The sequence below is a fragment of the Phlebotomus papatasi genome, chromosome 2, assembly GCF_024763615.1.
Source record: "Phlebotomus papatasi isolate M1 chromosome 2, Ppap_2.1, whole genome shotgun sequence".
In the NCBI taxonomy this organism is placed as follows: Eukaryota; Metazoa; Arthropoda; class Insecta; order Diptera; family Psychodidae; genus Phlebotomus; species Phlebotomus papatasi.
Genome location: NC_077223.1, coordinates 21,479,645 through 21,501,677, shown reverse-complemented (window position 1 = coordinate 21,501,677; position 22,033 = coordinate 21,479,645). Strand labels below are relative to the sequence as shown.

At 33.1% G+C, this 22,033-nt stretch overlaps 2 protein-coding genes across 15 annotated transcripts; one reads left to right on the top strand and one right to left on the bottom strand.

Annotated features, from left to right (window-relative positions):
• The first annotated feature begins 1,392 nt into the window (after nt 1-1,392).
• Nucleotides 1,393-6,805, top strand: LOC129803019 (organic cation transporter protein-like). The gene is made up of 3 exons (XM_055849314.1): nt 1,393-2,241; nt 5,758-6,468; nt 6,541-6,805. The coding sequence occupies exons 1-3, from the start codon at nt 1,492-1,494 to the stop codon at nt 6,700-6,702; spliced, it is 1,623 nt and encodes a 540-aa protein (XP_055705289.1). The 5' UTR covers nt 1,393-1,491; the 3' UTR covers nt 6,703-6,805.
• LOC129803020 (major facilitator superfamily domain-containing protein 8) lies at nt 6,727-20,683 on the bottom strand. Of its 14 annotated transcripts, none has more exons than XM_055849319.1 (5): nt 20,174-20,683; nt 14,054-14,590; nt 10,904-11,407; nt 10,687-10,838; nt 6,727-7,549 (listed from the first exon to the last, which is right to left on the bottom strand). In XM_055849319.1, exons 2-5 carry the CDS (start codon nt 14,255-14,257, stop codon nt 6,799-6,801), a joined length of 1,611 nt encoding a protein of 536 aa, XP_055705294.1. In that variant the 5' UTR covers nt 14,258-14,590; nt 20,174-20,683; the 3' UTR covers nt 6,727-6,798. The 14 variants fall into 14 exon arrangements, with proteins under 14 accessions (XP_055705294.1, XP_055705303.1, XP_055705293.1 ...); XM_055849328.1 differs by having other exon boundaries at nt 14,054-14,249; XM_055849318.1 differs by having other exon boundaries at nt 20,185-20,683.
• Between the last annotated feature and the right edge of the window lie 1,350 nt (nt 20,684-22,033).

The following is a 22,033-nucleotide window of genomic DNA, read 5'->3' as shown; positions in this document are numbered from 1 at the left end:
TCTTTTACGGTGTAATTCTTTTATATTGAGTTCGAAGTCACAACGAACTGTCAAAGGAACACCTCTTCAAGAGGGAATCCCTATTGATACTTTCGTCAAAATATTGAAATTTATTTAACATCTAATAAAATGCAAAAGGTATAGGTTAAGTGTACCAAATTCCGGCCAGTTTGCAATTCCGGCCACATTTTTTCTTCCTAAAATTTCCATGAATATTTAGTTATTTGCACACTCTAGAAATTATACAATGCAAAAAAATAACAAAAAATATCGCTTCGACGAGCAAGATGATCTGATAAAGACAGTGGAAGAATTCCGGAAGAGCAAGGAACTATGAGAATGAAGGTGGTCGGAATAGGCCACCAATGCTATGTCTACATTTTTAATCATTTTAAAATGTATTAAAAATGATTTCAGAGAAAATAAAGACGATTAACTGTCTTCAAGATTCCAAGCAACACTCCTTATAAAAAAGTATCAAAAAATTCAATTTGTAATAAAAATATTGCATTTCAAACTCGAGACTTTGGCGCTTGCATGCAACTGTACCGAAATTTGGTACACTTACCCTAGCGTTTTTTTCTCTATTTCACATTTTTCTAAACGAAAAGTGTCCAAATTTTTACTGGAAGGGTGTCAATAGGTGTTTAGTTCACCCTAAACGGGTAAACACGGAGGCAAGATTTTTCTCGATATCTTAGAATTTCTAAATTATAATCCTTTGAGAATAAATTAAACGGTTATAATTTAGTCAGTTCCATGTAAAAAGAGTGATAATATTGCGAATAATGTGATTCTCTCTCTGGGACTGTGATCAAATGTGTCAAAAATGTATAATATTTAATTTAATTTAGTAATTTGTTGACAAATCAATTTCCTCTCAATACGATAACACAGATTGAGGTCAATAGAACATCTAATCTTCCACATGATCATAAGTTATCACAAAAATATTTATTGTCAGAGTACACCAAATACTAAGATTTCACTAGCCTTGACTGCCCACAAATGCCGGGATTTGTGACTAAAAATAGCCTAATTGATAAATTTTTCAGTTAGAGAGGATGATGTTTCAAAATGGGTTAATAAGAGGCCAGATAGTAAATCTTCAGTAGCAACACGAGTGATTACCTCATGCAGGAGATAAAATTGAATGAGCATGCTCCCAGAGACATGGGCTAATTTTTAGCATAAAATGTGTACAGAGTGTACATAAAATCGGGTAAGTAAATAGGAAAAGATATTTGCTAAATGCAAGATGCATCATTTGGTCACAATTAAAAATGATGCGTGATAAGAAAACATACTATCAGAGGCAGACAACTATTTGGTAGGCCTTATTATTGTACACATTTCAATATAGTGATAGTGAAAGATAAGCTCTTTGCCCATAGCTTCTCAGCAGGATTGAACGAGGCAGTTCATTCAGTTACTGGCGCAGCTTCCCAACTGAAAGTCGTGCGATTGAGCTTGTATATCCGGAAGCCCAAGATGAGTCGCGAAGAGACCAAGTGGGACAAAGTGCTGCAGGAATTGGGAGATTTTGGAGTGTTTCAACTCAAGAATTACATCCTAATCTCACTTGTAGTTCTCCTACCTCCAGTTTATGGATTTAGTTATGTTTTCTCTGCTGCTGATATGAACTATCGATGTCGAATTGACGAGTGTGAACCTCCAGGATCGAACTACTCGGCCAATACAACTCTTCTCGAACTCTCCATTCCCCAGTTTGATGGAAAATTTTCAAAATGTGACCGTTTTAGTGTACTCAATAGATCTGTTGAAACCTGTGATGCTTCCAATTTTGATCACGATCTCTCAGTTCCGTGTAGTGATTTTATATTTGATACCACTAAGAGAACCATCGTGTCCGAATGGAATCTCACCTGTGCAGAAAATGAGTGGAAGTTGGCCTTTGTGGGTACAATGGCCAACATTGGACAATTCATCGCTCTGCCCATCACTGGTTTCTTCTCTGATCGCTTTGGGAGGAAGACCGCTTTTATCATTTCCACTCTGTGCTGTGGACTCTGTGGAATTATCAAGTCCTTCGCCACCAGTTACACAATGCTCGTGATCTTTGAATTTCTAGAAATGGCTCTGGGCTCAGGGATCTATGCATGTGGCTATGTACTGGGGATGGAACTGGTGGGACCCAGTAAGAGAGCTTTTGGAACTCTCTTCATAAATTGCTTCTACACCACCGGAGGAGCTATCCTAGGATTCGTAGCCCTCACTCAGGTTAGTTAATTAATAAATCCCTCGCAAAAATTCGTAATACAATTAAACAGAATGTTGGTTAGCGGGAAGTGGAGTACCTTTGAATTGGAGTGCCTTTAAAATATCGCTTTTTCACCGATTTTTAAATGGAATTGGACTTTACCATGATAGTAGTTTGACAAATCAATTGTGAAACTAAATTGAATTATGATGAGACTCTAGTCCTTTTAAATATGCACAGAAGAAAATATTTTGTAAAAATGTTCATAAATGTTTGTGAATTCCTATGGGGTAGTTAGGAAATGCTCGTGAATCGTATAACCCACAAACAAGTTCGTAAAAGTTTGTACTTTTTCCACCAAACATTGTTCGTAACATGATCATTTGACGAGCATTTTTTGTACTTTTACAAACATTTGTCCGTAAATGTTCGTAAACACACAAAAAAATGTTAGTAAAATTTTGTCATTTGTTCGTAAATTTTTGTTTATCTGACGAATAATTTACGAACAAATAACAAAATATCATGAACATTTTTTGTGTGTTTATGAACATTTACGTACAAATGTTTGTAAAAATACAAAAAATGCTCGTCAAGTGATCATGTTACGAACAAAGTTTGTGAAAAAAGTACAAACTTTTACGAACTTGTTTGTGGGTTTTACGATTCACGAGCATTTCGTAACTCCCCCATAGGAATTCACAAACATTTACGAACATTTTTACAAAATATTTTTTTCTGTGTAGAAGAAAATAACTAAATTTCAAAGTACCTTAAATGAAAAGAGCCTTACTTCTTCCTATAGTTAAAAGTTTGTCAAAAAATGTATTTTTTATATAAAAAATATGAAAATGTGAAACATCCCAAGATATACAAGAATATATACAAGATATACAAGATATACAAGATATACATCCCAGACAAGAATATCCTTTTGGCAAAATGTTAGCAAAACAGCATTAGAAACATTAAAGTTATAAAATTCAAGTAATTCGCGATTTTCCTGCAATTTTCTGTTGGGGGTGTTTCTCGACATTTAATTTTTTAATAGATTGATTAATTTATTTAAAAATTTTCCTTACAGAATAATACCTATACGATAGCGAACAGAACAGAATTTTCAACATAAATTCATTATTATTATTAGAGCTATTGGAAGATAGTGTAATCGGTTGATAATCTTAGCCAGAATTCTTTGAACTTTGATCTTTGAAAATCTCAAGGAAATATGGATAAGAATTAATGGAATGGACAAAATACTCGTTTGCAATATTTTTGTGAATATCCAATGACTTATAAAATCGTTAGTCAATATACTTTATAAAAAGAATGAGAAATGGTTCAGATAAAAAAAACTTTAAGTCTTTGTAGTTTCAGAAAAATAACTATTCAAAAAAATGAAACTCAAAAAGACAATTAGAACAAACTAACAATAAATAAAAAAGAATTAGTAAAAGAATTTGAAGGTATGAAGTATTTAAAAGTTCTAAATGGGAAGTAAATATTGTACCGTATCTTGGTAATTTTTCTTGAAATAATATAACATTGAAAATTTTGAGCACACGAAAGATATAAAAAAAATCAAGACTATCAAAAAGACCTTTTCAATGGTTTTAATTTTAATTTTTTCACAATCGGTCAGGAGGTTAAGCAGAAAATTCAGGAAATCTTTCTGCATAAAGAAATCATCTACGAAACAAATAAAACAATAAAAAAACACTCTTGAAATACAAATTTTTCATGAATTATTGTAATTCAAAATTCGAAATATTTGTCAGTTCCTTTTGCCAGAAACAAACAAAAACGATAGCGAAGACCGGGGTACTTTTAGCTAGCAAATGAGGCTTTTTTCGCACATGATTTGCGAAAAAAATGATAAGGTTTGTCTAATGTTTTTATGCTTTATAAGTAGCATTAGGATATTGGCTATAAGAAACCATGTAGTTCAAAGCTCTAAAATCCTTGAATTTTTCTATAGAGGATAATGAAAATAGAAAATACACATTGGCTACACGTGCCCCGGCCTGGAAAGATATAGTCAATTTTGGGGTACTAATTGTCACCGGTTTTCCAGACGAAATTTTAAACTGGAGATACCAAATATTGTTTTGCTTGATACACTGAAGCCCACTGATGCTAAATATGTCACTTAAACCTAAAAAAAAGCTTTAGCCGACTTCTTTATGACATTTTGGTAATTGCGGCAAAATTGATGCAGACATCCTGTAAAAATCTATTTGACAAATTGCTCATCCGGATGGCAATATTGCATGGAATATCAATAGTACCTAATAGTGAAAAATCATTGATAGTTTTAGCCCGCCGCGGAAGAGTGACTACATCTGCCCCGAGGGCTATTTCAGTGTTTATCTTCTTATACAAAAAAGTAAATAATTATTGTCCAAAAAAATATCTCTTGATTAACATGAAAAATATCTCTTAATTAACTTTTTTGAACCAGAAACAAAGTAAAACTATGAGTTTTTGACTAATAACTCAGAAAACAAAATGCTGGGTCAAAAACTGTAACATCAAAACTACAATTTTATACCCATTTTATAAAAATGCTTCTAAATTGTAGGATAACAGGATCAGACTTACAAATATTTCTGGGAATATGGGGATGTGTTTCTGCTTTCATTAAAAAATACTTTGCTCAATGTACATTTTAAGGGAAACGAGAAAATTCCACTGTCTACTTCTACCCCTGGCTAATTGTACCCCGGTCTCCCCTATAGTTCAGATAAACTCCGGAAAGTATTTTTTCCAAAAAGTGCATAGGCAAAACATTCATAATTTAAACTACGCGGAATTTTGGGCAATTTCTAAATTCTACAATTCCCTTTGAAACTTGACAGTAAAGTGACTTAAATAAATGTACTCTAGAATTACATAATTTTACTGAATTATGTTCAGATAATCAAAATCCGAACTCCAAAACTGATTTGTCCGACATTCCGCGCTGTCCGACTTTGAAACGTAAATCCTCTCTCCCAAATTATTTCAATATTAAGAGAAGTTTAGACACTTTTGGACAAGATCTAATAATTATAATCTTTGAATCTTTGAAAAAAATTAAACTGGTTACAACTAAAATCGGTAAAATGATTTTTATTCAAAGTACATCTCTTCACGTTTTTTCAGGCATATTTTAATGCAACTCGGTCCAAAACGGTTATGAACCGTTAAAGATTGATTAAACCCATGAATATTAAACCGGTAAAAAACTTTATTCATCCAAAGAAATAGGAAAATAACTTTCAAGGCATAAATAAGTTGCAATTTCAAGCATTCAGCAAATCACTGGAAAGCTTTACCCCGCTTTTTGAACGACACTGTAATATAAGTGTTAAACCCAAATCATTTAATTAAAATCCAAAATTTCTAGCATTTTAAGAATAGATGATGAGTTTTTGCTCCCAAATATCTAACTCATGGATTATACTCCCCAGCGACGCGAAAAATCCCTTATCGAAGTTTTATTTACATGAAGCATGAGTGTGATGAGCTATTAAACTGTCTTATCTTTGTGGCAGGATTACTGGCGCGATATGCTGAGATGGCTCTACTTTCCATGCCTCATTGTTGTGGCATATTTTTGGCTCATCCCAGAGAGTGTTCGGTGGCTACTGACCATGGGGCGCCAGGATGAAGCAAGTCAGATTATCCGCAAAGCCGCAAAAAAGAACAAAGTTCTACTTTCGGAAGAAACCATCGCCATACTACATGGGAATGTACCAGAACTGAAGATCAATCCTGTGGCGAAGAAGAAGAAAAAAAGCTATCCAATTGCCAGTATTTTCAGTTCTCCTGCCCTCCTCATCCGTCTAGCTATTTGTTCCTTTTGCTGGATCACAAATACTTTCGTGTACTACGGATTGGTCATTAATTCTGCGTCGTTCGGTGAGAATATCCATACCAGCTTTATCTTGGGATGTTTCATCGAAATCCCTTCATTCATCTGTTCTTACCTCGTCCTGGATCGCATCGGAAGGCGATGGACATTATGCAGTGCTTTTCTCCTCAGTGGAGCTGCTTGTCTGACTTTTATCTTTGTCGGAGCTGATTTAACAGCCCTCAGACTAATCTTATTCTTAATTGGACGTTTTGGGATTACAATATCTTTTACCAGCATTTATTTATACACCACAGAGATATTCCCAACAGAACTGAGAAGTAGTTTGCTATCATTCTGCTCGACTGTTGGAAGAATTGGAGCAGCAGTTGCTCCACAAACTCCCCTTTTAGTAAGTGACAACTTTTTGCTTGTCAAAATCAAATTTAAATATTTAAATTTAACGAATTCTTTAAAATTTCAGGCTAAATTTTCAAAATCCATGCCAATGATTTTGTTCTGTGGAACAGCCATTGTTGCTGGTTTTCTGATCCTCCAAGCTCCAGAGACACTCAATGCTAAACTTCCGGATACCGTGCAGCAAGCTGAGAAGATGAAAAACCCATCATCTAACAATATTCAGTGAGAAAAGTGAAAAAAAATCCCGCCATTTTTTTTGTATAAAATTAGGTTACATTTTTATTAATTTGTGATTTGTAAAACAAGATAAAATATTGTGGTCTTATCGATCTTCGACTTTTACTGGTTTATTGAGGGCTACTAATTCAGGATCTGGTGTTCTGTCCAGGGATTCCCTAGAAGCATGTTTGACCATTGACATCTCCTGGAGTTCAACGGCAGCTGGTGTTGGTAGATGGTCTAGTTCTGGTGGTACAAGACGATCACAGAACATGCACAACCATACCATAGCCACGGCCATCATTACTGTGGTCACTCCAAAGGTCCAGTAAGTCCCTAGTCGCGTGTATATATACCCTACGAAGACAGGTCCCAAAACCCTCGAAAGACAACCTGAACCAGTCATCAGGCCCATCCAAGTGCCCTGAGGTCTAGGCCCTAAAACCTTAGAGAATATTGTCTGGATGAGCGTTACTCCAATAGGATACCCAATTGATGTTGTTATATATCCCAACAGAAATTGCGTTATCGTCATGGCGGGAGTTGTTCGACACCATTCTTGAGTTGAAGGACATCCTACAATTTCTTCTGTGTCAACAACAGTGCTATTACCAACTTCAGCGATAATGGGTGGTTCGCTCCCCCATGGAATGTAGAGGGCCCTGCCAAGGACCATGAAAAAGAATCCTCCCCATAGAAGGACTTTTCTTTCGTCAAACCGCTTACACAGCGGATTGATTGCCACAAAGGTAATACAGGCAATAACAGCTCCAACGGACATCAGGATACCCATATAGGACAGGGCTTCCATCTTGGTCCAAGCAAATTGATCCATTGTAAGTGAAGTGCCCAGACTGAAATAGAAAAAAGATAATTTTTTAAAATACTGAAAACTCTTAAGTTAAGAGGGGTCTAACTTAACCCTCTAACAGTGTTTTCTTTAATATGCAAAAAATGTAGTTAAATAATTTTGTCTAGGGTAATTAATGGTTCACTGAACTCAAAAATACCATCCATTCTTCATTATCTCTTTCCGTTTGGGCGCCAGGTGAGAAAAAGTAAAGACCGCCTGGAGGCAGTCATATCGGTTTAACCCTTTAAGGACGAATGGAACATATCGGTGTCCCATAAAGAAAATAATTTTTCCTGACTACCTAAAGTTATTTTTTCTTATGTCTGTGCATAATTGCAAAGTAGAAGGTTGAAGGAATTTAGAATATTTTTTGCAAGTCTCCAGTTATTTGATATGTAGTAAATATTTAAGCTCGAAAATGGCGAATTTTTAAATTCTCAAATTCATAATTGATTTTATTTATTTTTTATACTTCCAATTTTTTTAAGCAAAACCCTTTTGGCAAACAAAACTACGTAATATTTTTCATTAAAGCGAAAAATATTATTCATTGGTATTGTCAGAAAAATTACTTAAATTTTTGGGCTATTTTTGTCCCTATCGTTCATAGAAGCACAAAATACACAGAATCAGACTCTGTTGGACTTTCCAAGGTTAGATATAAGACTTATCATTGATTATGTTTCTCAGTTTAATTTTTATTGTTGATTTTCAGCCCGTAAAAAGTGTCTCGTCGTTAAAGGGTTAAGGTATAAAAAGACTGAAATATTTTTATAGAAAAATAGTGAACAAATAGAAAAATAAATGAATATTAAAATGGATGAATGTTGTATGATTATCTAAAAAATAATAATTTTTAGGAAAAAAACGTTTGTAATTTTTATAATTAGACGTTAATTAAGCTCAAGGTGTTTCAATTAGACTGATTTTAAACTAATAGATCGTAGGCTAGGTATGAGAACGTCATTTTTTTGTATAATTTGAATGACCTTTTAAATACATTGATCATCTTCTGGTTTTATTTCACGATCTGGGGCATTAAAGGACGAATTAGGGAATACATCATCACTGTTGAAGTCTACTTCTTTATCAATTTCGCTTAATTCGCAAAAGTCGACCATTTTACTCATTCTGGACAGTCTTCGTGTAATCTCAATTGTTTTCCATGATTAATATATAGCAAAATAATAATATATTTTGCTAGAACAAGCAATACAATTAAATAACAAAATCGGTAATTTTTGATAATTTTACACCTAAACCGATAAGACCGCCCACAGGCGGTCTTCCTTTTTTTCTTCTAAAACTCATACTTTTAGTTTTTTCACACTTATCAATTGAAATATACAAACTAGAAGAACATATCTTTCAGGAAATAAGATTCTTTACTACAGTTAGATTACTTTAAAACAATCTTTTTTGCATTTGAAAACGAAAAATGTCGCGAACGACATTTTGTTGTTTTTTCTCTGACCTGTCACACAAAACTGAAGATAGTAAGCAAACGAAAGGTCAAAATGAGTTCAGCTTCAGAAAATACGTTAGTAAGACTATAACTGAGGACACTATGTAGATATTTAACTTCAAATAAGTAATATTACCGCAGTAAATGCGATTTATAGTATGACCGCCCTGTGGCGGTCTTACCTGTTAGAGGGTTAAGAACTAATTTTATTTTTATTTATGGAAAATTTTAAAAAATCACAAATATTACTGTATATTCGAATATATTTCGATAAGCATTCATTTAAAAGGATATTCGTCTATATAAAACTTTTTCAAATTTAGAGAAGACATCATCCTTACAAATACAAAGCTTAAATTTACTTAAACTAATGATAAAAAAAACTCTGTCAAAATAATATAGCAAAGAGTAAGAATTCTCTTTTATTTTGTTGATCAATATAAATATATTTTTGTACGTCAATAGCGAAAACAATTCAGTTAAGTTCTGGCAATAAATTGAGTTGATTTATTTATAAGTGTATATTGCAAAGATTGATACTATGCATATGCAACAGGAATGTTTATTTTTGTAACACAAATCCATTAATAAGTTGCCGATATTTTAGCCAAATAATTATATTTCTTATTGTGATAAAAAAATTTCACTATCGCGCTGTTTTTTACTATTCATTTATTTTTATTAATTTTAATAATTCTATAATAATTTTATTACATTATTTTATCATTTATGTTTTATTTTTATTTACAGTAATTGAGGAGAAAGAGGAGGGTGACGGGAAAAAGAAACAAAGTCTGTCTAACGTTGACTTAGCTGATTGGCGGGGGGGGGGGGTCATCGAAGACCGAAAGTCGATAGCTCTTACCGTTTGGCCTCTAACCGATTTCAAAGATTTCAAAATCTTTCAAAAAATCCAAATTTTAGTAATCTTGCGGTACAAAATTTCTATTAAAAGAGTGAACAATGCCTCGCAACTCTGCATAATACTAGTTTAAGTGTTTATGCCTACATTTTGTTCAGGTATTAGCTGCAAATTATTTAATTGCAAACACAAAAAGACCATTTAATTTTGAATAGAATTATTTGTCGGTTTGTTCAAAATCAGTTAAGACTGTTCAGAATTTCAAAATCTTTCCAATAGTTCCACACTTGCGTAAATTGGTTAATGTTTTCTAGAACCTCTTCAATATTTTATATTAAATTACTAGAAAGAATGATTTCTTTAAGCTCATGTACTTGTGGAATGCAATCTCACTTAAGATAATCCACATTAAGCTATTCCTATAAGAGATGGGATGGCCTTTTGAAAATTTCAGATACTCGAAATGAGTCAATATCGGCCATGTGAACAATATGGACAATTCACTGAGAAAAAAAAGGGGGTGCGATTAACTTTTTTCCTCGTACTTTTAACACTTTTTAGGTGTAAAAATATATCAACATTTTTTATGTTAATTTTACACCTTTTTAAGTGTAAAATTAACATTAAAAAGGGTAAGTTTAACCCATAGTACACCTAAAAAGCATAATATTTACACCGATATCGGATCAATAATGCAAGGCAAAATTAACATTTCTGGAATGTTATTTTAACTTTTTCGGATTTCTCTCAAGTGTTCGTCGATTGAATCAGCTACTTAAAACTAAATCAAAGAGATAAAATGTTAACTTACGTTTCTAGTAAAACAAAATTGAAAACCAGGATGAAGAAAGCCACAATAAGAGTCCAGGCTGAAAAATAGTCTGGCTTGATAGACTTCCATGTTGCCCGTTCATCATCCTTTCCTTGAAGAATCATGGCTTCTTTGGCTGCGATTCTTCTCTCCTGAAATTTTAAAGGAAATATTTAATTGAGAGTGCAATTGGTAAATAATCTCAAAAGCTCCATACCTTGAAGAACATTGGCAAGAACATACAAAAGTTCAAAATTCCTAGAAGGACATTGATCCATCCAGCTGCTGTATACATATTGAGATGTAGAAAACCTGGAATAACCAGACCTTTTTCTCCCAATTGAGTGACGGCTGCTTGTAGGGCAGGACCCACTACAAAGCCAAGAACTTGAGCTAGGGATACCATGGCAACTGCTCCAGTTCGTTCCTTGAGTCTTGTGGCTGCAGACAGATAAGATCTGCATACTGCAATATTTGAGGAACTGACACCAACGAAGAAGCGCGAGATGAGCATCCAGTATTTGTGATGAGAGGGCAGAATCTCAATGGAAGAGTATACAGCACTAGCAGTGGTGAAGATGGACAGTGAAATCAGAAGAGGGATTCGAATAGAAGACAACTTGTTGCTCCAGTAGCCAAATAGAGGACTAAAAAGCATTTGACCAAAAGGATTGGCGCCCACGATGTATCCCATGAAATCTTTACCGGCTTGGGGATCGAGCTGAAAGGGAAATTAGTCAGTGATGAGCAAAAATCTAGTGGTAAACCTAGATCAACTTATTGTACGTAGGGGGAAGTGGGGCACCTTTGAAACTGGGGTACCTTTGAAATTGGGATTTTTCACCTATTTTTAAATAAAATTGAGCCTTATCGTGATATAATATAGGTTCTCAATCGGTTTGTGCAGCTAAATCATACCACGATAAGGTTCAATTTTATTTAAAAATAGGTGAAAAATCCCAATTTCAAAGGTGCCCCACTTCCCCCTATGATTAAACAAGTTTTGCATTTTATTTTAAGCTAAATATCTAAGAATATTTTTTCTAGCTGATAAAATATTCAACATTGATTGGCAGATGAATAAAGCGTTGATGAAAATTCACATATTTCAAAGAAATTTAATAACTTCTGATATCTTTTTTTTTACCAAGAACATTTCTCTAATTTGATGCATTCATGCACCACACCACTTTCATCAAAATTCATGGGGTAGTATTCTCATGACCATTTTCATCAGAATACTACCCCATATCTATTACCGTCATCATAGTTAGCAAATAATTTTTAAAAATCAAGAAATATGAGCAGAATAAATTTTAAAAATTTAATTTTAAAAATAAATAATCAAGGGGGAGATATTAGGGTGAAAATGTGTACACCACTTCCAGGCACTTCCACAATTTGTAAGGAATAGCCCTTCGCACTTCCAAATTTCGCAACACTCTTGAAAATTCTGCAATACTTCCAGCACTTCCTGCACTTCATGCACTTTTCATATTTAGAAATAAATAGTTTATTTAATCTGATGAGAAATCTAGTTAAGAAAACTTTAAAAAATATCTCAAGAAATTTATTATTACGCATATTATTAACATTTTGCTTATATTTTGAAATTCTAGCGAACAAATATTCTTGCATAGTTATTTTGGATTTTCATAAGAGACCAGTGAAGCTAATTTTGGAAAATAGTTTTTAAAAAAAAAATGTACTGTTGTTTGTAACAATTGAAACTGCGTTTAAAAGTCTGTAAGAGACCAAAAGTACGAGTACAACAACTAATTCAGCGCTTTAGAAGTATCTTCATTTTTTATTAAACTTGATTCTCTCCTTGCCTTCAAAATCCTTTAAAATTAAAACATTTTGCATTCTTGGGAAAGGTTTTTAATGATTGCTAATTAAATTTTGCAACAAACTTGGATATTTTTTTCAGGACCTTTTCCATTACTGTTATATTAGAGAAATTTCTCATCACCTGTCGCCAATCAATCACGATTCAGAAAAGAATCTTTGTAGCAATATATCAGGAGAAATATAGCCACATTTATACAGTTCCTCTTATTCCTTCCCGTGAAAAATATGGTACCCATGTAGCGAGCTTTTAAACACATCCAAGCTTTTCTACAAAGCGAAATACGATGGAATTATTATTTTCCATTATTTTAATAATCTCTTCAATTGTTATTGAAAAATTTTCTTCCACTAGGATACTCACAATATTACCATCAGTATTACAGACCGTTTAAAATGGATTTCATATTTCGAAGAATAAATCCCTATTTCGTAATTTTCAAAGCCACTTTTAATCATTTTTAGAGCATGGATTCAAAGACAATTGCAATAGCTAGGTCATTACAGTAGACTCTCTCAAATTCGGGCATTTGGGACCGATATATCAACCGAATTAGAGAGAATTCGGGCATCAAACTGTTTGAACTGCAACGATTTTTTGTTGATATGCATACTCATATTGAGTTTACATGCTCATTGCTATTACAAATTTCATGAAAATCCCTTAATAACGCAAAATCATATCGAAACTAAGGCAAACCATAGCAAATTTTAGCATATTTGCTTCATTTGATAATCACGATAATCACTATCAAACTTGAAAAATGTCAACAAACTTTTTTCAAATTCAACTGTTGCTCAAATTGTAAAGTAATCCGGATCTTAAAACAGCCGAATTAGCGAGAATCTACTATATTTACGAGCAATTTTGAATTTGAAATTCACGTAATAATTTAAGAAAATTATTATTCAGCTGAATATTACCTCGGAAAAATTACTATACAAATTAAGCTGTAATAAATTTGAGCATATTTGCCCCATTTCATTGTCATAACCGAACTTGTAAAATGTCAAAAAAAAATCTTTTTAAATTACACTGCCGTTCGAATTAAAAATTTCAACTAAAATTAGCATAGTCCGAACAATACGGAATTAGGCAGAAAAGACCTTATATTCAGGCACTTCCACTTTCAAAGACTTCCAAGCACTTCGTTTTCAACCGTACACCACTTCCAACCGAAATATCTCCCCCTTGTAAATAATTTAAATTAGTCTTTAAAGGCCTCTACACATTGGGAGCAATTTTTGTCAAAAATTGCATTTTTGACAGAATTTTGACGTTTCTGCCTGCAGCACTGCAGCCAATTTCCTTCAAAAAAGCAATTTTTGACGAAAATTGTGCTCAATGTGTAGACACCTAAAGACTAAATTTAAATTATTAAAAGTGTTTTTAGATTTTTTTTTAAAAAGATTCAAATGAAAAGCGTTTTTGTTCTTAATGAATCTATAATAATTTTTTATTCCTAATTAAGATTCTTGATTAATTCGGGAAGAGAATTATACGTTTTCGATTTCTTACCATGTTGAGATAGGGCCAGATGCCTGTGAGAATGATGCTAAAGCCCAGTGACATAAGGAACATGGTAAAGTAGATGACTCTCACGGAATACCATCTCTGTCTGTACTCCTCCTCGGTCTCAAGGCTTTCATCGTGGGCAGGAGTTGGAGAGGCAGGTGCTGATGATCTATTGAAGATTCTGCGAAACCACTCCATTCTGCCCATATTTCACGGTATACCAAAAATCAACAGGTAAATGAACTCCACAAATTCAACTTGAACCACTCCAAAGTTGGGGCAGGTCAGGAGAATTTCTCGTTAGATTGATTTTCTCCTTTCGTCTGCACGCTCTTTGAGAGCGAATTCCCAGCAATTGGCAACTTTTCGCGCCAAAACATTAAGTTTCACTTCACTTTTCCTTTCCCTATGAATCACCTTGATAAGTTTAAGGATAAATCCTATAGCAATTATTTGAGCTCTAGCCAGAATTCAGCGAGATGTAGCTAACATTGAGCACAATATTGAGTAACTGAACAGTCTCTGAAGCGTGTCTTGGCACTTGAGTAAATAATATCAATTGTTATCAGCTTGTGCTGCATTCACTGAGGGAAATCTTATTTATTTAGATAACACACAGCTAAATTCAATAAATTCCTGAGGGTTTTCACGATTTCGGTCAGATAATTTTTCTCAGTGAAAAGTGCTTAGATGTGTGAGTAAGAAGTAAATAATGGGAATTAAATAGGAATGGATGGTCAGACTATGACGAGGATGCTTAAGATAGTCAAAGGGGTCACCAAGTGGCATTTTTTTGAGCTTGTAAAAAATAATTCTTGCGCGCATTTCAGAAAAAAATGCTGAAAGTGCTATTTAAAAATAAATAAATTCGACGTTTTTGTATTAAAACATGACGTAAGCGCCCAATAAATTTTAAAGTCAAATTATTTGCTGATTAGAATTAAATAAAAAGAAAATCGGAATGTGAAAACCATGAGTCATTGTGTAAATCATATCACTTCGGCCTCAATGGTACATTAAATACAAAGTTAAACAGATGTGTTCGATTTTAAAAACCCTTTTCTCATAATAAAATGTTTAATTTGCACATTATATGATAATGAAATGACCAAACAATGACATGATTACCTTTAATTTATTATTTTTCCATATTTTTTATGATAATGCCTTTTACAGTCCAAAATTAATGTAAAAAGTTTCCCAAACAGCAGTATCGCACTTTAACGTTTAAATTTATTCATTGGACGGACAATAAAAACATTGGGAAACTTGTTCAAAGTTTAATGATCTTTTTTTAACCTAATGAATCCATTTCTGAGATATATATTTTTTATTAAAAGAAATAATCGATGTTTTTGCATGATTGTAGAATGACTCAATAACTAGCGCTAATTTTAGCCTCCTAGGAAGTTTTAAGAATAAATGATCTTTCTAAAACGCCATAGGACTTTGAAATCCTTTTATAAATGTAGATTTGACAGTAAATTTAAAAACAAAGACTTACAAGTCTGGGGGCCAATTCTGACCATTTATTTGCTATGTAGTAAGAGACTACATAGCTTCGTTGAAATGTCTCTGTGTGTGTGTGAGCCACAGGATGCCGAGCTTTTGCCACTTCACATTTTACTACCTACGAATACAGGCACTAAAACACTTTGGAAAAAAGATAATACCTTATTCAAATGTATTTTACAGATTCTAATCGAATTAATAGGTTTTTCCGCGATTAAACTGCACAAAACTGTCTTTTGCGGAGCTGTTGTTTTTCATTTAGTCAACTACGAAAACACGGCGGTGACTGAGACAACTACCGCAATTGACGAAATTCAGTGGAGACACACTGATTGAGACTGAAAATCGCTATTTATTTTCGCGGTAATTATTTGAATTCAAATTGAATCTTTTTTTGGGAATTGCTGCATTAATATTGTGGGTGCATTAAATTACCCATTTTCTTCATTTAAAAAAGATGTAAAGTAATAAATAATTCCTTTATTTCTTGCAAAAGGTTTGTGGTATTTGATAATAAATAATTTCTGGCTATAATCGTTTTCTATAAGAAAAGTTTTTTTTGGTAAATACTCCATCATTATATTTATTGTTTATTGTTTAATATGATATAATGCTTCTGAAAGACAACAATAATATTGTTATAATATTCTAAAGAGATATTAAAGAGTTCTACTAATTTTTGTGTTAAGAATGTAAGAGTACTTCAGACAAAATGTACGTAGCTTGCAGAATTTTTAAGTCTTTTCTTAACAAACCTCGTGGATTAAAAACTATTTTTTATATTTATACATCTTTATAATTCTTTATTTTCACAAATTATCTTGATTAGTGAACGCGAGACCTTAAGTCTTTAAATGTTTATATCTTCTAAAGAGGAAAATGAACAAGTTAATACATCAAAATATTTTATATCTCTTTTTTTTAATTTAATTTAATCTTCTCTTTCAAAGAAATGAGAATATTCTTGCTCCCTCTTTGAATTCGAGCAATAAAATTTAAGGGTGGCACATTTTTAAATAGGCAACCATACATCCATAAAAAATTAACCTTAGAAAAGAAATTTTAAATTCAAATAACAGCGATTCTAAGCTTTCAAACGTTAGATGTAATGAAATATTCTAATTTTGAGTGGACTTTTGCATACAAAAAAATGCAATTTTAAATATGTGGAATTTGTGCATACATTTCATATAACTTTAATTATTTAGCATTTTTTACATTTACCGAATGTCTTCAACTATATTAAAGACATTTTTGGTCAATTTCAGAGAAATTTTTGCCATCTAGGCATGTCCAAGAGGTGCCTAGATAGCTTTTGGCTATGTAGTCTCCTATCTAGTCAGGGGTTGTCGCGTTTTCAATTCGTTAACCAACTTAACGAATCCCAGAGACTAGATAGGGATACGGCAATACTGAAAAATGTGTCTCGACTACACTCACACACATTCACCAGCAGTGTACATGTACAGCTATGTAGTCAGACTACATATATGTAGTCTGACTAGATACGGTCAGAATTGGCCCCCTGGTTATCTATTAATATTAAGTTATTTCCGAACGAAGAATGTAAATTTATTGAAATTTAAAAACAGTGTTTGTATTACGAAATATTTGTTTAATGAAAACTAAAAATCTTCTACATAAAAATATTCAAATACACAAATTAAAAACAAAAAACAAAAAAACCTTAAAAGATTTTTGAGACTCTAGGGCGAACAAACCTAGTAAGAATAGACACTACCAAAATTATTTAATTCCAGAAGCTTAGTAAAATTTCTAACATTAGGGGAGACTGGTGCAAAATTTGTCAAAACGAAAATTTCAATATTCACTATTTTCTAAAATAAAAGAGACTGAGGCTTGAAATTTTTATTATATATAGCCTTCATGAACTTTCTTAAACTCACAAAGTTTCAAGGGATTCGAGGAAGGATTATGTAAAATAAAAAATAATCAAATTTTGAGCCCTATTTTTGGAATATTTGGCTTACAGAAAATATCAATACTGATTAGCTCAATTTAAACACATTTCTCGTTAAGATAGAGAAAAATTATCTTTGACAAAATTGTAGAGGAATAAATTTCCTATAAAAATATGTCTATTTGATATGTTTAACGTTTGCGAGAGTAAAACGTCACAGATTATCCGAAGACTGACAAAATTTGCCCCAGCAATTTTGAGAATTTCCACAAAATTGACTTTTAGAAAATTATTCGAAAATCACATTTCTTTCGAGATACAGGAAAATAGTCTTCTGCAATGTTGTAGAGCAGTAAATTTCCTATAAGAATATGCTCATTACAAAACGTTTAAGTTTTCTCAGTGCTCGTGAAAGAATTAAATATGCGTTTTGACAAGATTTGCCCCAGTCTCCCTTATTTGTAATTTTAACCTTTTCGTATTAAAGATGTGGGTGTATTAAATACAAGTAAAATCATTTTAAGCTTAATTTGTGCAATATTTGAACATAATATTAACCAGTTTATGCTGAACCAGTGCCGGTTCTGTGACAACCTTTTTTAACTTAAGCTGTGCGGGTTTTATGCAAAATTATGATCGTTTTTACTGAAGATTGATAAAAAAATATATATATTTTGACTTTATTCTTTGCGTAGTGTGTTAATTCCCTTAAGAACATAAAATCCTTAATTTTTCCTGCACTTCTGGAGTTTTTATTGGCTTCTTAAATATACAAGAAAAGCTAAATAATTCTTCATCAACTCTTCTATTTGAAACACTTTCTTTCAGCTTTAATTTCTGGTTAAATGGTGATAAAAAATATAGAAAATATATCACTGTATTATATTTGCATTGCAATTATTACAAACCAAATTGCAAGTTCTTTTGCGTATCATTATATCAAAGTCTCTTAAAAATAATCTATATAATTACTATACAACATTATTAAAAAGTTTTTTTTTAGATTTTAAAAATTTATTGATCAAGTTATGTCATTTGCCTATTTACGAATAGTGAAAAAAAATATTTTTATATTTCATTGCTTTACATGATTACTATTAATATTAATTTTGATTCGACTTTTCGTTAACGATTAAAAAATTCAACATGTTGAGGATTTAATATAGACAACATAGTGAAATATATATCTGTGATAGATGGACAAAGTTCTTTTTAATTAGAAGAAAGTAAAGTTATTTCATCGCAGACAGTATGTTTTGTGTGTATAAAATCGTTGAATTACTTCACATCTATGGGTTTTCAAAACGAAATTTAGCCCATGGTTTTCCCAAAAATATTTCCTTGATATTTCTCACAAGAAATATCAATATTGGTATTGCTTGCAGGAAATATTTAAAAATGCGTAATTTTTCCTTTTTACATTCTGCATATTTTTTACATGTAAAATGTAAAAAATATTTTTTACTATGTAAAGGCACAACCCTGTTTCCACTACTGTGTTTATTATTCTGTATTCCAATTTGAACTTGCGAATGATTCTCACTTGCTTTAAGTTCTGAATATTGGTGCTATTTGAAAAAAAAAGTCTTTTTAGAATGTTACTGTTTTAAATTGCTCCTGCATTATCGACTTTTCTTTATATTGGTTCCTGTCACGACTGCTTATTTCATTTCTGTACTATAGACTATAGTGCGACCCAAGTGTCAAATCTGGAACCAAATATGGACTATAGCGAGACTCTACTGTATTATTATTATTATTAATAGCTTCTGCATTATCGACTTTTCTTTGTATTGATTCCTGCCACTACTTCTTCGTGGTTTAGAACACGGAGAGAACTAGAGAAAACAGTCGAGACTGGAAGTAACATAGAGAAAAGTCGATAATGCCAAAGCACTTTAGAACATTAAAGTGCTAAAAAAAATGTTCATTTTCCATTGGAATAGCACCATCAGATTATTCCATCCTAAGCACTCCATCAAGTAAAAAATGAGCTCATGTAGTAGAGAATCTCAGCTATAATATTCATATTTGACCTGTTTTATATATAGTTTCACAGAACTATAGATTTATAGTCCTAATATCTTAAAAATACGAAATAAACTAGTCTATCTATATGAAAAAAAAATTTATTTATTGCACAAAATCAATTTAAAAGACTTTAAAATTGAATCACAAGAAAGTCCAATTTGTTGCATAAACGCTTTAGTCTAATAAACTCTACTGATTCAATTTAGATTTTGAACCGCTTGATCCAATTCCAGTGCACAGCAATATAATCAGTTGCAATAGAGTCGAGGTTTTTTAGAATTAATTTTGTCATGTTATAAAAACACGAAACTTTGTAATTGTGCTGTAAAATCACGCATTTAACTTTTTTTTCTCACATAAACAACAAACCAACAACAATTTCGCGTGTTGAGTGGACCTTGAAAAACAAAGAGTCATTTCTTTCCGATTGAGCACAAATTGATAGTACTGTGTAGCCCCTCGTGATATCTCGGCACTGAGAGCTGTGCACCTTTGTTCCTATGCCAATTGCTTTTCGCGCGATTTTTCCTCTGCGTGTGTCTCAATTTGAGTCTGGAAACCGTGACACCACCATAATCATTCAATGATAAAGAGGAGATAATTTATGGCTTCTCATTATGTATTAAATTTTCCAGTATACGGTGAGACATATTTTTCACCTTATTCTCACCACACATCACCTGTAGCCGTAGATGGTTCCATGAGAGTGAGATGGTGCGAGAGAATATAGAAATGTTGGAGACTAGCTCTGAAGTGCATATGCGTCAAAGGTTGTTAACCCCTGAGTCTCTTAATGCACTATTTTTAAAGAATAACTTGGGCTTTGTACCTCTACAAACTCACTTTTCAGTGGTCTTTTTTTTTAATTTTATATTTTTTAGCGTGCCACTGTGTCATTGAGAGAGGTGAAAACTTTCATGTTCACTTAGGAAGGTTTTTAATTCCTTTTATTTGCCAACAGACACAATGAAGAGAAAATCTCTGAAATCACAGCACAAGAAAGTGGCCAAGATTTTGCCGGCTTGAGCACCGAAAATCATCTGATTCGCGGGTGTGACAAATTCACTTTCTCTCCGGAAGAGAGATGCAGATAGTGCGCAGGGCCCCCCTTTCTCACGCCCATACAACCGACACCACCTCTCGGCGCACAGCTCAAAAATCAACTGATCGCACTGAACGATTCAACATTCGTTCCAACCGAAGTGTCGTATAATTGTGCCCCTCTCCAATCCCGCCGTCATTCGACGCGTGATGGAGTTGCCCAGTGATTAACACAAAACGTCTCCCATTCACAAGAATCCAGATCCAAGTTCAGCGGCAACGCCACACGCCGTCGAGGGGCGCTTCGAGCGCAATTGCGCCAAAAATGGTCGCATGTCCCATGCAAAACTGCCATGTGCATGAGAATTGCTAAAAAATATTTGCTTTTGAAGTAAATTTGCGAGCTATGTTTGCTCAAGTGTGCCAGCACAAGTCTCCCTTGTACTTGTACTTTAATCTCACATCATACTATCTCTTAATCCTATTGTTTCCCGAGCTCGCTGACAAGATTTACTCATGGCTGAGGGGTCGACAACTTAGGAGAGCTACAAGACTGAATTGTGAATTTTTTTTACCTTCAGAAAAGTTTTAGGTGAATACCTTTTATATCTCTGTGTTTATTTTAATTAACCCTTCACTTTATGCTGAAATAAATAATTGAAACTTTTTTCTCTCTATATTCATGGTAGTGGGAAGTGGGGCACCTTTCAAAGTGGGGCACTTTTAAAATTGGGATTTTTCTCCTGTGCTTAAGTGGAACTGAGCCATATCATAATGTAATTTAGCTTCTCAATATGTTTGTGCAGCTAAATTATATCACGATAAGGCTAAATTTTAATTAAAAATAGGTGAAAAATGCCAATTTCAAATGTGCCCCACTTTCAAAGGTGCCCCACTTTCAAAGGTGCCCCACTTCCCCCTACTCTGAAAATTATTTATCTGATTTTTTTACCAAGTTTTAAGAGAGCTGACTGAACTCTAAATTCGTTTTTCCGCAATTCTTCGCTGTTCGGAATTCCAAATTTGATCCCTATTGAAAATTTGACCTATATCCAATGCAATCACTGATGATTTTTATTTCCTGCGAGTAGGGGGGATGTGGGGCACCTTTCTATGTGGGGCAGCTTTGAAATTGGGATTTTTCATCAATTTTGAAATAAAATTGAGCCTTGATATAATTTAGCTGCAGAACACAGATTGAGAAGCTAAATTACATTATGATATGGCTCAGTTCCATTTAAACATAGGAGCGAAATACCAATTTCAAAGCTGCCCCACTTCCTCCTAGTCAAATATTACTATTCCAGGGAGTAATTGTTTTTCTTACTGATCCTAGTAGTAATATTTGTAGCAGTAATAGAATAAATTCTTAAATTCGTTTAATTCTTAAAAAAGATTTTGCATTTAAAAGTTTAAATAATTAAATTTCACTTAAGGGGTTACATGGGTCTCTCAGGTCAAAAAATACGCCTTTTTCT

Coding starts and splice junctions, on each gene's coding strand:
- LOC129803019 (XM_055849314.1), top strand. CDS start 1,492: ATGAGTCGCGAAGAGACCAAGTGGGACAAAGTGCTGCAGGAATTGGGA. Junction 2,242..5,757: donor GATTCGTAGCCCTCACTCAG/GTTAGTTAATTA, acceptor TCTTTGTGGCAG/GATTACTGGCGCGATATGCT. Junction 6,469..6,540: donor CTCCACAAACTCCCCTTTTA/GTAAGTGACAAC, acceptor TTAAAATTTCAG/GCTAAATTTTCAAAATCCAT.
- LOC129803020 (XM_055849319.1), bottom strand. CDS start 14,257: ATGGGCAGAATGGAGTGGTTTCGCAGAATCTTCAATAGATCATCAGCA. Junction 10,839..10,903: donor TCTTGCCAATGTTCTTCAAG/GTATGGAGCTTT, acceptor TTAAAATTTCAG/GAGAGAAGAATCGCAGCCAA. Junction 7,550..10,686: donor AATTTTGTTTTACTAGAAAC/GTAAGTTAACAT, acceptor TTTCTATTTCAG/TCTGGGCACTTCACTTACAA.